We start from the raw sequence: 13,396 nt of genomic DNA, 5'->3' as shown, positions 1-13,396 counted from the left end.
AAACCTGGCCATCGAAAATGCCCTTTTTCTTGAGGGATAAGCAGAAATTCAATAGAATTATAATTAGTTTCATGCGCCCAAGAAAGCTGAAAGTAAAGAGGGGAACATGTTTTCTCTGCTTCTGCTGTTAGTTCCTGGCATTCAATGTCCAACAACCTAGTTTTTATTATAGACTTGGCAGATGGTGGAGGCATCGATCACAAAAGTTCCATTGACAGTCCAAGTTGCTGTACCTTTATGTTAAACTGTTGTAGCCCTGGGGAAGGAAAGGGGTCTGACAAGACCACCAAGGAAAGGATCTTTATCTAATGCGGGGTAGATGTTTAACCAACATAGAAGAAATATCGCCCAGGCAACGGTCTCTACCTTGTGTTGACCTCCCTCTAGACACAAGGCTGCATAGGGTGCACAATGTGGGACAGCAAAAATCTTAAAAAGGAAAGCTGCCTGCACTAGTTCTACCAACTGGGTAAACCCTGGCAGCCAGACTGGAATTCCATAGAGCAACTGAGCTATTATTTTGCCGTTGAGGACCTTGAGGGCAGAGGGGATAGGCGAATTACCTCTTGTTATGAAAAATGGCATTATGGCCTGCATAGACATCTTACTGGCATTCACTGCTGTTGCACGGTACGAGCACCATAGAAGCCTATGATGGAATGTAATTCCCAGATAGTTAAATTCAAATACCTGCTGGATGGGTTTTCTACCAAGTACCCAGCTATAGCTCTTGCATGAATTCCCAAAAACCATTATTTTGGTTTTATCAAAGTTCATGCACAATTTCATTCTGGACAGAGAGTCAATACAGGAATTTAACAATCGTTTTAGGCCAATTCTTGTCCATAAAAGCAAAATCATGTCATTTGCGTATAGGAGAATGGGGATGCTTGATGCGTTGAGTTTTGGGTTATCCACCTGTTTTAGTGAAGAAGTGAGGTCATTAAGAAAAAGATTAAAAAGAGAGGGAGCGAGTACACAGCCCTACTTTACTCCTCGGTTTATAATGATGGGAATGTAATGACAGATCCCCGGTGTTGTTCTTATATGACAGGTGTTATTTGTATAAAGCTTTTTGATCAAGTATAGTAATCTAGGTTCTAGGCCCATTGTCTCCAATTTGGTCCATAACAGCCCCCTGTCAACAGTGTCAAAAGTAGCCTTGATATCTAGGAAGGCCACATAAAGACATTCTTTATGAAGCCGCATTTACTTAGTGGCTAAGTGAGATAACACCATGCAGTTGCGTAAAGTGGATTTCCCTGGCCTAAGCCCTGCCTGCTCTTGGACCTATGATGTTATTTTCATCAAGCCAAGTAGTTAGTTTATTTAGCAGATGTTTAGTGCACAATTTCCCAATGTTTGACTTATTGGCCAATAGTTGGATGGCAGCTTTTTGTCACCCTTTTTAAAGATTGGGATAATTATAGATTGCTGCCATGAGTTAGGCATGATACCAGATCTATCTATCATAGTGAATAGATCCGCTAGTATCAGAGCCCACCACTCTGACTTGGCTTTGATCAATTCAGATGGAATAGCATCAGGGCTGGCAGTCTTTCCTGCTTTCATCTGATCGATTAAACTTGTAACTTTGGTAATGGAGACAGGGGGCCATTCATTCGCGAAAGTAAAAATGGCATGGTCCTGACTTTTCCAAGATGGCGGCCGAGACAGCAGCCTAGGCAGAGCTCCTGCCTTCAATAAAGCTTTTAAGTAGTTTTTAGCTACTTCCTGATTCTAATCTCACATTTTTAATGTCTTACTGGCTGTCTCATCGCCTCACCTTGTTTGTAGTTTATTGTTTTATTGTTTTACCGCTCAACCTGATTTACCACAACAATGAACGCTCGATGAAACCTGCCTCTGTGACTGACTTGCAGTTTTGTCTACTGACTAAAATTTTCCACCCCCAGTTCAGAAACTGAACAAATCGTAAGTAACGAGGATTGTTTTGGATTGTTCTGGGGGTCTTGACCCTGCCCTGATGCCCAAGAAAAAGCAGTTCTGGGCCAAGCCACTTGACTAGATCCAAATCTAAACAACTAAGTTTGACTGACTTCTCAGAATGGATAACTCCCAAAATAGCAAAGGAGGCTACTGATGGGCTAGGAACAAGTTCGGAAGTCCAAACGGAGGAGGGAAATAATCTCCATGGCAGTGACAAACAATCCCTAGATAGTTCCAATTCTCAGCAGCTAGACAGTGACTGGCAAGATCCCCCCAAACAGCTAAAAGGCCTTAGATCAAAAGGTTCAAAGAAAAACAGACCTACAGGAAAGCCCACAAAGATTAGAGCAACCCAAGCAGCTCAAAGTAACAGCCCATACCGCCATTCAAATAACATCTCAAAAGCTAACTAATCTGCCTGGAGCAACAGAGGAGTTATTTACTGGAGAGCTGTTAAGCTTGATTGGTGAGCAAAGCCTTCTCACTGGAAGGTCTCTGGCATTGATCTTCTGGAAGTTGGAGAGCATTGAGGATTGTGTGGCGAGGGGTCAGAAGGAGGAGAGCCTGGTGCAGTTCCCCGAGCCCCAAGGGAAGAATGCTGAGAATGCTCAACCAAGCAGGCTGGAGCCCTTCAATTCTTCAAGGAAAAGCACCCAAGATGCTCAGACAAAATTCTGGCCCTGGAACGTGACCAATGGCCCACACCCCACTAGAAAGTGTTTGCAGTTGGATCAGATCGTTTTGATCATCCGAAATAATTAGAAGAACAAAGGGTGCTGGATTACCAGACCAAGAGTTTGTTCTTCCTTATCTGATCTACTGCGATTAGACATAGGCTCTTTGGACCTAAAAATGATAGAAAAATTGCCGAGCCACCCAAACGTAATTAAAACTGCTTCTTAAATTTCATAGCCACGCCATTCCCCTGCTGCTTCCCAAAATGTGTTGCTTTTTAAGTCGATTTCACATTTCAATTAGAAGGATGTTTGCAGACTTGGACGCTGTGCCTTTACTTTTGTGTGTGTCACACACCCCTAAATTCACAGAACGGTGCAAAAAAATAAAACAAGTAGGAATTTAATAAAAAAAATCAATGAATCAAAATTACAACATAGAAAGCAACATCTTAAAAACCAAATCCTTCAATTGACTTCTTCCAGCAACTTCATATAATAAATAAACTGGTTACAAGACACTCCTCTATACATTAGGACCATCCAGAGTCTCCTTTGCAAATGTCCCTGCTACCTGAGGTACTGTGCGCGGTCATATGATCTAGACCAGCATTCACCCACTTGGTCCCTTCCAAACGTTTTGTTGACTACAACTGATCACCTGTGGCCATTGGCCATTCCAGCCAGGGGCTAATGATTACTGGGAGTCTGAAACACCCAAATGGCACCAAGATGGTGAGGGCTGATCTAGTCACTTCTTGGTAGTGATATGGCAGTTATGAACTTCCTACCCCAAAAATTTCCCTTGGCAACTTCTTTCAGCCTTTTGAAGGCAGATTGAAAACCTTTCCACTTCAGAGAGCTTTTAGCAGAGTTGCAAAGCTGGCTTAAACTCTCTTCTCTGGTGTTTTAAGAACAATGGACAAGCAGGGAGCTAAAATGAGAGTGGTTCAATTGAACCTCTCTTCAAATTGGCCTGCAAGAAATTAAACAAAGCTAACATGCATCACCAGAAATAAGGCCACCTGGAACCTAAGACTATTTACTACAGAGGTCCCAGTACAATAACTGTTGGAAGGAAGTGCCTCCTGGCCCAGAATCTGCTCCTTGTTGGATGCAGCAGAGATCATGAAGCATCTGCATCTCTAAATGTCAATGGGAGAATGAGAATATCCCCATTCTTAATGTCAATTTGTGCTACAATTTATTTTCCCCCTTTATTTACTTTTTAAAAAATTGCTCATGTGCGCTCTCTCTCTCTCCATATATGAAGGCACTTAATTTAATTATACAGTGGAACAAATATAACTCATGCGCAGGGACTGAAAATTTTGGGCTTTCCCTGTGATGGGTGTGTGTGTGTGTGTGTGTGTGTGTGTCCCAATTAACAATCACATTAAACCTTAGTTTATTTTAAGATGAACAAGCAAATCATGCTTCACTCCTTTCTTCAGTTTTCTAGGGAGGAAATAAAACACAGAGACATTAGACATGAACCAGCACTACTAACAAGCCATGACAGCAAGCCAAGAACAAACCTTGGTTTAACATTATGGTTAGGAGAGAAAAATCCCTGAGTGCTGATTCACACTTTAACATCAAGTCAGCCTCTGGTTTGTTTGTTCCCTCGTGCACTGAAGAAAAGACCAGGGAAGCAGCAGCACTGGGATTATTGAACAACATGCACCACCAGAACATTACTCGTTCACTTCAACTCAGAATTTAAGAACTGTATTGCATTGGCTTGGCAGGTTCAGATCTGCACTAACAGGATGCATAAATCTAATCTAAGCTGTGGTTTAAAGCAGGTGAAAGAAAACTGTGGCCCTTCATATGTTGCTGGACTCCAACTCCCAATATCTTGCTGGAGGTTGTGAGTCCAACAACATCCAGAAGCCCACAGGTTAGCAACCTCTGGTTTAAAACAACGTGAGTACTGGCCTTTCTACTGCTCATTTACTATTGTTTTTTATAATGACTAGGTCATGGGTAGGCAAACTAAGGCCTGGGGGCCAGATCTGGCCCAATCGCCTTCTAAATCCGACCTGCAGACGGTCTGGGAATCAGCGTGTTTTTACAAAAGTAGAATGCGCCCTATTATTTAAAATGCATCCCTGGGTTATTTGTGGGGCATAGGAATTCGTTCATTTTTCCCCCTTCAAAATATAGTCCGGCCCCCCACAACGTCTGAAGGACAGTGGATGGGCCCCCTGCTGAAAACGTCTGCTGACCCCTGGACTAGGTTCATAGCAGGGTGCCAACAGACTTGCAAAAATACCACCAACTCACTTATCAAATATAAGTTAAAGGAACATTAATCTAATGTCATCTTCACAGCTCTGTCCTCCTCTCATGAAAGTAAGATGCACACGAGGATGACAGCAAAACCTGCACTGCACTGGCCTGACATCTTCAGATGCACCCTTGCTCCGCAGTAACAGGATGCACAAGTTCCTTGTGTTTGTTGTTGCTCTGCAACGTCACACCTGCTAATTTGAGGCAGCCCCACCCATACCAGATGGAACAAGAACAAAATAAATCTCTCAAACATATAAATGCCTAACAAGCCAACATGTTAACTTTGAGAGCCAGTGTGGTGTAGTGGGTTAGAGTATCAAATTAGGATTGGGGAGATCAGGGTTCAAATACCCACTTGACCACAAAGTTCACTGGGCGATCTTGGGGACCAGTCACTGCCTCTTAGCTTACCTCACCTCACAGGGTTGGTTTTGATGATTAAATGGGTACCAAAACCATGTACACCACCTTGAGCTCCTTGGAGAAAAGGTGGGATATACATTCAATAAAATTAAATTTTAAAATGAGGGAGCCTTGACAGTCACTTTGGGGACTTCATTGTCCTTGTTTTGGCTATATCACCAAGCTGCACACAGGTGTTGCTGGTCTACAGGGGCATTTTCATTGCAAGTGTTGACAGACATGGGCTAGAATAATAATATTCATTACAGCATTGCTGGCCAAACAGGACCAGTGGTCAGGGATGATGGGAATTGTGGTCCCAAAACAGCTGGAGGGCCAAGTTTGGTCATCACTGATTTACAGAGTCAAAACCAAATGTTGGAAGTACTTTGCAGACATTTTCAAGTATTCCTTAAAATGCTGGACTATTCTATAGGTTGGTTATCCCTCATCCCAAATTGCAGGAAGGGGAATAAGAGCCTATGGGAGAGCTGCTTGCCTAAGGTGGGCTCATGGCTGAATTGGTCTAATAAATCCCACCTTATATCTGTATCTGCTCACAGCAGGGTTGACTAACTTTATTAGATCCCTTAGACCTATCCAATTACCGCCCAGTTTCAAATCTTCCATACCTGGGTAAGGTAATTGAGAGAGCGGTTGCTGAACAGCTTGGTAGGTTTCTGGAGGAAACATCGGCATTAGATCCATTTCAGTCCGGTTTCCGTCCTGGTTTTGGGACGGAGACGGCTCTGGTTGCCCTAACAGATGATCTCCGTAGACAACTGGACTGCTGATCCTTTTAGATTTGTCAGCAGCCTTTGACATGGTTGATCATGATCTTCTGGACCACCGCCTCGCAGACGTGGGGATACAGGGCATAGCCCGTAACTGGTTGTGCTCTTTTATCTCTGGTCGGGGACAGAGGGTGGCACTAGGGAGGGAAATGTCGTCGCGCCATTGTGTGGCGCGTGTGTGGAGTGCCACAGGGCGCAATTCTCTCCCCGATGCTTTTTAACATCTTTATGCGCCCCCTTGCCCAGATTATACAGAGCTTTGGGCTGGGCTGTCACCAATATGCTGATGACACTCAGCTCTATCTGCTGATGGATGGCCACACCGACTCGACCCCGATCACACTGACCAGATGCTTGGAAGCTGTGGCTGGATGGTTTCGTGGGAGCCGATTGAAACTAAATCCTTCGAAGACAGAGGTCCTATGGCTAGGTCGGGATGGTATGGGGATGAGGGACCAACTCCCTTCTCTTGCGGGGGCCCAATTAGTGCCATTGCCTTCCGTTAAGAGTTTGGGTGTAATCCTTGACGCCTCCCTTTCCATGGAGGCGCAGGTTACAGCAACAGCTAAGGCGACATTTTTCCACCTTCGCCGCATCAAGCAGTTGGTCCCTTACCTTTCCCGCCCCGACTTGGCCACAGTGATCCATGCGATGGTCATCTCCAGGCTTGACTACTGTAATTCACTCTACACGGGGCTGCCCTTGAAGCTGTCCCAGAAACTCCAGCGGGTACAGAATGCTGCAGCGAGGCTCCTCACGGGGTCTCTGCCATGGGAGCATATTCACCCAGTGCTTTTTAAGCTGCACTGGCTCCCGGTGGAGTACAGGGTCAGATTTAAGGTGCTGCTTTTGACCTAAGGGACCGCCTCTTCTGGTATGCCCCACGGAGAGCCTCAAGGTCCATAAATAACAACACCCTAGTGGTCTCAGGCCCTAAGGAAGTTAGATTGGCTTCAACCAGAGCCAGGGCCTTTTCAACTCTGGCTCCGGCCTGGTGGAACGCTCTGCCTCATGAGACCAGGGCCCTGCAGGATCTGATTTCTTTCCGCAGGGCCTGTAAGACAGAGTTGTTCCGCCTGGCCTTTGGCTTGGAGCCAATTTGATTCCCTCCCTCCCTCTTTTTTTTCTTTTCCTTCTCCTCCTGCGATGAGGCTACATTTTAATATTTTAATGTTCCATTATTTTAATGTTGTATTTTATTTTTGTTTTTAAGTTTTAATCATTCATCTTGTTTTTATTATTGCTTGTAAGCCGCTCTGAGCCCAGCCTTGGCTGGGGAGGGCGGGGTATAAATAAAAAATTATTATTATTATTATTATTATTATTATTATTATTATTATTATTAGGCTTGGAGGCAATCACTATTTCTTAAAATGAAAGACCAGGAAACAGAAGTCAACCTTGACACACAGCATCACCAATCCCAGGAAGAGCAGTGTAAGGGGTTTCACCGTTATGAAGCACGTGCACTTATACACTGTGGTAACATAACACAGCCCAAAGAGATGCAGCAACAAACTGTTATGCCTGGTCTTTACATGCAGCAAAAATGAAGTGGCAGAATGGACTATTTTCATTTCAGATTGCGGCCGGATCAGTTTCTGAATGCTTTGCTGTATTAAAAAATGCTCTGCAATCAAAACACTAATACCACAGGGTATCCCTGGTACAGTAACTTTTACCTGGAAGACACTTGGCACACAGGAGAGCAATGAGAAGTGGCATTTCCTCCCACCTCATTCTCCTGCAAGCGTAGACCATGACTCCAGTTCAACTCCTGAAAACAATTTTAGTTTCTGTTACAAGCAAAAGTGTGGGCAGGCTATTCAACCACACCTTCATTAAAACGCTGTAGTCATCAGATGCTGCAGTCATCAGAGGCACTGTGCAGGCTAGGAGTCACCTTCCCTTGTAAACAGGTGTGTGGGTGTGGGTGTAAAAATACACTAATTTGTGGAAGGCACAGAACTTTGTTTCTCTTTTTTTAAAAAATCTTGCAGAGATAGTGTTGAAAGTGTGGGTACAAGGCTTCAGGCTCTGCATAGCTTTCTGCTCCTCCTCATGACTGCCAGCAGAACCATTACTAGACGATGTTTTTAATAAATGAAATCAATAGTGGAGATATAAATTCAGCATTTGTCACATAATTGTCATCCTACTTGCAGATGTTATGCAGTTAAAACTTCAGAACACACAGTCTTTATTCCAACCATTTGCAGTTGTTTTTGAGCTACCATGTGACCAAGAATGAGCAAAGCAAGAAGTCAATTTAACAGCAGCAGACATCACAATGCTGGCACATGCTCCAGAGATTAGCATGCATGTCAGTGCAAGCATCAGATATTGACCCCTGCAGTGATGAGGACAAAAGAGACACCCCTGTTCTAACAGATGGTGCTCTGACAGTCAAGGTAGACTATGACCTAAATGAAAGGGAACTTGCATTTACTTGGCTGGCTGAAGCAGGACAACATTTGTCAGCAGATCAGTTAGCAATTAACTGACCAGTTAACTGTTCAAATACTGCTGAAAGATCACCTTGCCAGCATTACAGGTTTGCTTAACATACAGTGTTAAGTTCTTGGAATGCCGTAAGTATCTTAATAGGAGTATCAAATAATTTTGTCTACCGCCCAACTCATGCAGGAAGAGAAAAGCTGTGCCCTTTGTGAGCAAGTGCTCTCAGCCTCAGTGAATTCTTATCTTGCTTATCCAGTTAATAGAACTCAAACACATTCTACTCACTAAATGTTCTCCTTGGAATATGCAAGCCAACTCTGCCCAAAAACCCCCAAATACAGAAAAATGTGCACCAGCAACTGCAATAGATGTACATTTATGGCAAATAAACCCTTCCTCAAGAGAGCATTACAATTATTTATGCTTTTCCATTCACAAACTGTTGTTAGCAATATAGAAACCATATTCTGCAGAGTGGAACTGGGTCTGAGACTGGGTATATTATAGCCATACTTTGAAAACTGCAACAGTTCCTACCCAGTTTTCAGGCTCAACTGAGAAAAGCTGGTTTTGACCTGTAAAGCCCTTTGCAGGTCAGGACTGGGAACGTTAAGAAACATCTCCCTCCATATATTATCTAACAGGTGCTTTCCCCATCCAAGGTCTTTCCAGTTGTGGCACCCCTGTTGTGGAACACTCTGCGCAGAAGTTCCACCTGGCACCTTTCTTACTGTCCTTTCAGCAGCAAGTAAAGAAAACCTTCTTACTTTCCTGTGCATTTTAGATGTCATTTTAATCCTGCATTTATAACTTTGAAGCTTTTAAGATAAATTTGGTATTCAAATTAGAACAGGCATAGGCAAACTTGGCCCTCCAAATGTTTTGGGACTACAACTCCCATCATCCCTGACCACTGGTTCTGTTAGCTAGGTTTGATGGGAGTTGTAGTCCCAAAACAACTGGAGGGCCGAGTTTGCCTATGCCTGAGTTAAAATAAAACAATTAAGTTTGTAAACAGTACTATCACTATAGCTGAAGTATGGGGTGAAAATATTTAGAAATAAAAATATATTAGATATTGTACAAGCAAAACACTCATGTTCCAGACCACAATCTCACAATATAAAAAACCTGGGGAAAATGACAGGCAGCTAGGGAAGAAAAGCAGGGAGTCAGGTATGTACTCAGGCTTAACTGTATAGGTTTCTGACAGGTCTGTGTTTCTTTTTATAAAGAATGTATGTCCAACCAATCAAGGGTACTAAGGATGGTCTACAATAAAACAAAAACTTCATCCTAATACATATTAACAGCATTGACAATCATTAGAACAGCAGCAGGAGGAACAAAATGCTCCGTCCAGATTGAAGACTTGGCAAAGACAGCCCTCTGAGCAGTAAAAATAAACCTGAAAAGAACTGGGCTTGCCACTGATTTCTCGTAAGGACCTGCTGTAGCATGAGTAAGGAACCTCCAGAATGTGGGGTAGCTGGGTCCCAATTTGGCCTGCAAGGCAGTTTTCCCCAAGCCATTCCCACCTGCCCCACTCCTGATATCCCTATGGCATCAACTGTGGAACAGCCCACAACCACAGCTTCAAAGTCAACAGAAGCATATCAGACATGTGCTTACAAAGCCTGCCAAGTTGAGTAGGAAGATTTTTTTTTTCCAGAATACAAATTCCATCCCATTCCCACCCATCTCCCAAAAAACAAATTAACATTACTAAACCCATTTCTTCATTCTTGCTTTGTGGCCAGATCTATTTTTTTAATTGTTTTTTTAAAAACTAATGTCTAGTGCATTCTGTTTAAGATGCCTACAGAAAGCTTTAAAATTGGTTAAGAAAACATGATCGCGTCCAATCATTAACAGCCAACTGAAAGCAAGGTAAGATTAATATTCTCGAGCTACTTACAGTTCATCTCGTTGCCTCTGTGACAGCACCATTGTGGCTGTGATGTCAAGTTAACGTGATTCAGCTGTCTCCTCCTCGTCAAGCAGCTTGGGATTCTGGGATCCACAATTCAGTCTGCCACAAAGTGGCTTCAACCCAAAGGACAATGTGTCTCCACAAGTAAACTCTACCAAGCAGACAGGATGCATTCAACAAGGAAGATTCATTCCATCTAGAAAATGCAAGAGTTTGTGCAATTATTGCTATGAACAACTTCTGCAACACTGAAGTACTGACTACTCATTAGACAAATGTTATTTTTATTTATTTGTTGAAAACATTTATAAACTGCTTAATAGTTTTTTTAAAAAACTCTTAAGCAGTGTACAATATTCTATTAAAATACAATTACAGCCTATAGCTAATAAAACATAAAAGCATCTAACACACAGCTAATAAAACATAGTTAATAAAACATAAAAGCATTTAACACAGAAAAAACAGTAAGTTCAAACACATTAAACAGGGGCTGATCCTATACCTGGGCAAAAAAGCATGTCTTGTTGGTAGAAGCTGGGAAAATTAAGGGTTGCATATAATTTTGTCATCCATCATAACAAAGAGAAAAGCAACAACTACGCAGAGTGCAGAAAACGTAATAAATACTTTTGTAATTCCACTGTCGGCCTTTAGAATGGGGACCAACCTTTAGCTCCATCCTGCCATATGAAATTCACTATTTTGTTTTATTTTTACTACAGGTGCCCACCTTGCTCCTTATCCTCTTTCTTTCTCTCAGTTTGTGGACACATGCCAAACTTTTTATTGGCTTTGTACTGGTTTAATCACTTGATGAGGTGCAAATTAGTTTGCTAGAGACCCTTAGCTCCCTTCCCACAGAACACCAGCTCCAGGCAGGGGTCTCCAAGCAGAAGAAACAACTGTAAAAACAGTCAGTCCTATAGAATAAAAATGTTCTCTCTTCCTCTTAAAATATTTTTAAAACTGAAAACGGTATTGACACCACTAATACAATTCAATACAAATTAGGGAGCAAGTTTCAAGTCATGACTCATCAGCCAAAACCCAGTGAACTACAGACAATAGTCTAATAACATTATTACTATGTTCAACATGCAAAAGATTAATAGGCAGGTTACAGAGTATCAGTGACCCAAGAACTCAAGTCATTTCTTTCTATACTCAGAGTTAACGGCTATGATTTCTCCACTTCTTTATGGGGAACAGACAGGGCAGCTCGGTCGATGGAGCATAAGACTCAATCTCAGGGCCATGGATTCAACCCTCTGTGGGTAAAAAAAGATTCCTGCCTTGCAGGGGGTTGGACTAGATTACCCTTGTGGTTCCTTTCAACTTTACAATTCTATGATTCTATTAAAAGGCATTTATTTTTCCATTATTATTGTATGTTGTCACCGTCTCTTTTATGAAATCTGAAGCCTTGATGAGACCAGAATGGCAGGGTTACCTTGGCCAAACTGCCACACACTCAATCCATAGAACCTCTCCAAGGCCAGTCCTACAAAAACAACTATCAATGAAACTTTTAAAGGGAAATTTGTGATCATCAATTATTTTCAGGTGATAAAGTGCAGCAAAGAGTTTAAAACACCAGACTGAAGTGGTACAACTCAGACACAGGTTTACTAGACATCTCAATGAAACTAGTCCATACCAACTTTCCTTGGTGATATCAAGGTAGGATTTTGGGGAGAAGAGCTTAATGCAGTGCTTTTTTGCTAAAAAAAAGTAATGTTTAGGGATACTCTCTTTTTTCTACTCATTTTGAAATACTGCCCTGCCCCTCAATGAGGCCAAACTTAGATTGACAAAATGTTTAGGGGTATGCATACCCCCGTGTACCCCCAGAAAAAAACCATTGGTTTAATGCAATGGTTTTGATTCATTGGTTTAATGCATAGTAATATTCAAGCAACAGCACAACAAAATGATTTTTTAAAAAGAAAACACAACTTTAAGTATCTACACCAAGTGTTAACTTTGCCATGAGCTCACTAGATGGCCTTACTTACCCCATATGCATTAGGATAATACTGACCCACCTAAAGCTCTGCCTAAATGCTATTTTTAAAATGATCAATGAGGAAGGAAGAGCTGCTCAATATGAGCTTGAGATACTTCATGTGTCCTGTTTTAAGCATATAGTCAGCTTGTGAAGTAAGCCCACAACTTACGCGGGGCTTACATTCCAGGATCTCGCCTAAAGCCAATATTACATATACCGTAGTCAAAACACATTGGGTTCAATGGCATGTGGGATTGCCAAAGTCTTTTTTCCGCAGGCACCTGCCCCCCCCCCCTTTTTAAATTACCAAGCACATGAAGCTGAATGCGCACAAGTTAAATGCCAGTAAGTTGCACACTTACTGTAACTACATAGTTTTTCATAAAACTTGGGTGTCAAACTAGAGTTGGTAAACATGAAACACTTGAGATTTTTCCTGGAATTTTGCACACAGAAAGCAATTCAGCTCCTCAAGAATTTTAGCATTCTTTTACAGATGCTAACTTCATTAGAGTTCTCATTAGCACTACTTTGCAGACTCTTCTTTTATTCCCCAAATATGAGAAGTCATGAACATTTAAAGATTCTCAGCAGAGCTTGCATGAGATGGGATAAAGGGTTGACTTTCACCTATGATAACAATTTGCTATCATTTTAGGAGTCAGACAGAATATTATTTGTTGTTGTGGCCTCACAGACACACACACACAGTGCCTCTTCTCTCAACTGGCATCATTCTGCTGCTGCAGTTCTCAGCGAGGACAGATGTGCCATTCTGACAAAGAGCTGCCTCTATGATCTTAGAAGGAATCCAAGTACTGCAGGTGTTGCTGCTGTGTAAACAGCAGTGTCATCATCCTGCACAGTGCCAGAA

General features: G+C 42.3%; 1 protein-coding gene across 2 annotated transcripts in view; it reads right to left on the bottom strand.

Moving 5' to 3' along the window:
* PAFAH1B1 (platelet activating factor acetylhydrolase 1b regulatory subunit 1) overlaps positions 1-13,396 on the bottom strand; it is a 60,093-nt gene that overhangs the window by 20,278 nt on the left and 26,419 nt on the right. For both annotated transcript variants that reach the window (XM_079955764.1, XM_079955765.1), the window contains exon 2: positions 10,497-10,707. In XM_079955764.1, coding sequence (XP_079811890.1) covers positions 10,497-10,528 — 32 coding nt within the window. In that variant the 5' untranslated portion in view covers positions 10,529-10,707. The remainder of the gene's footprint in view (positions 1-10,496; positions 10,708-13,396) is intronic.

This window comes from Podarcis cretensis (assembly GCF_951804945.1).
Source record: "Podarcis cretensis genome assembly, chromosome: 15".
Taxonomy (NCBI): domain Eukaryota; kingdom Metazoa; phylum Chordata; class Lepidosauria; order Squamata; family Lacertidae; genus Podarcis; species Podarcis cretensis.
The sequence above is the reverse complement of the archived record's forward strand: the minus strand, read 5'-3'. Positions and strand labels throughout refer to the sequence as shown.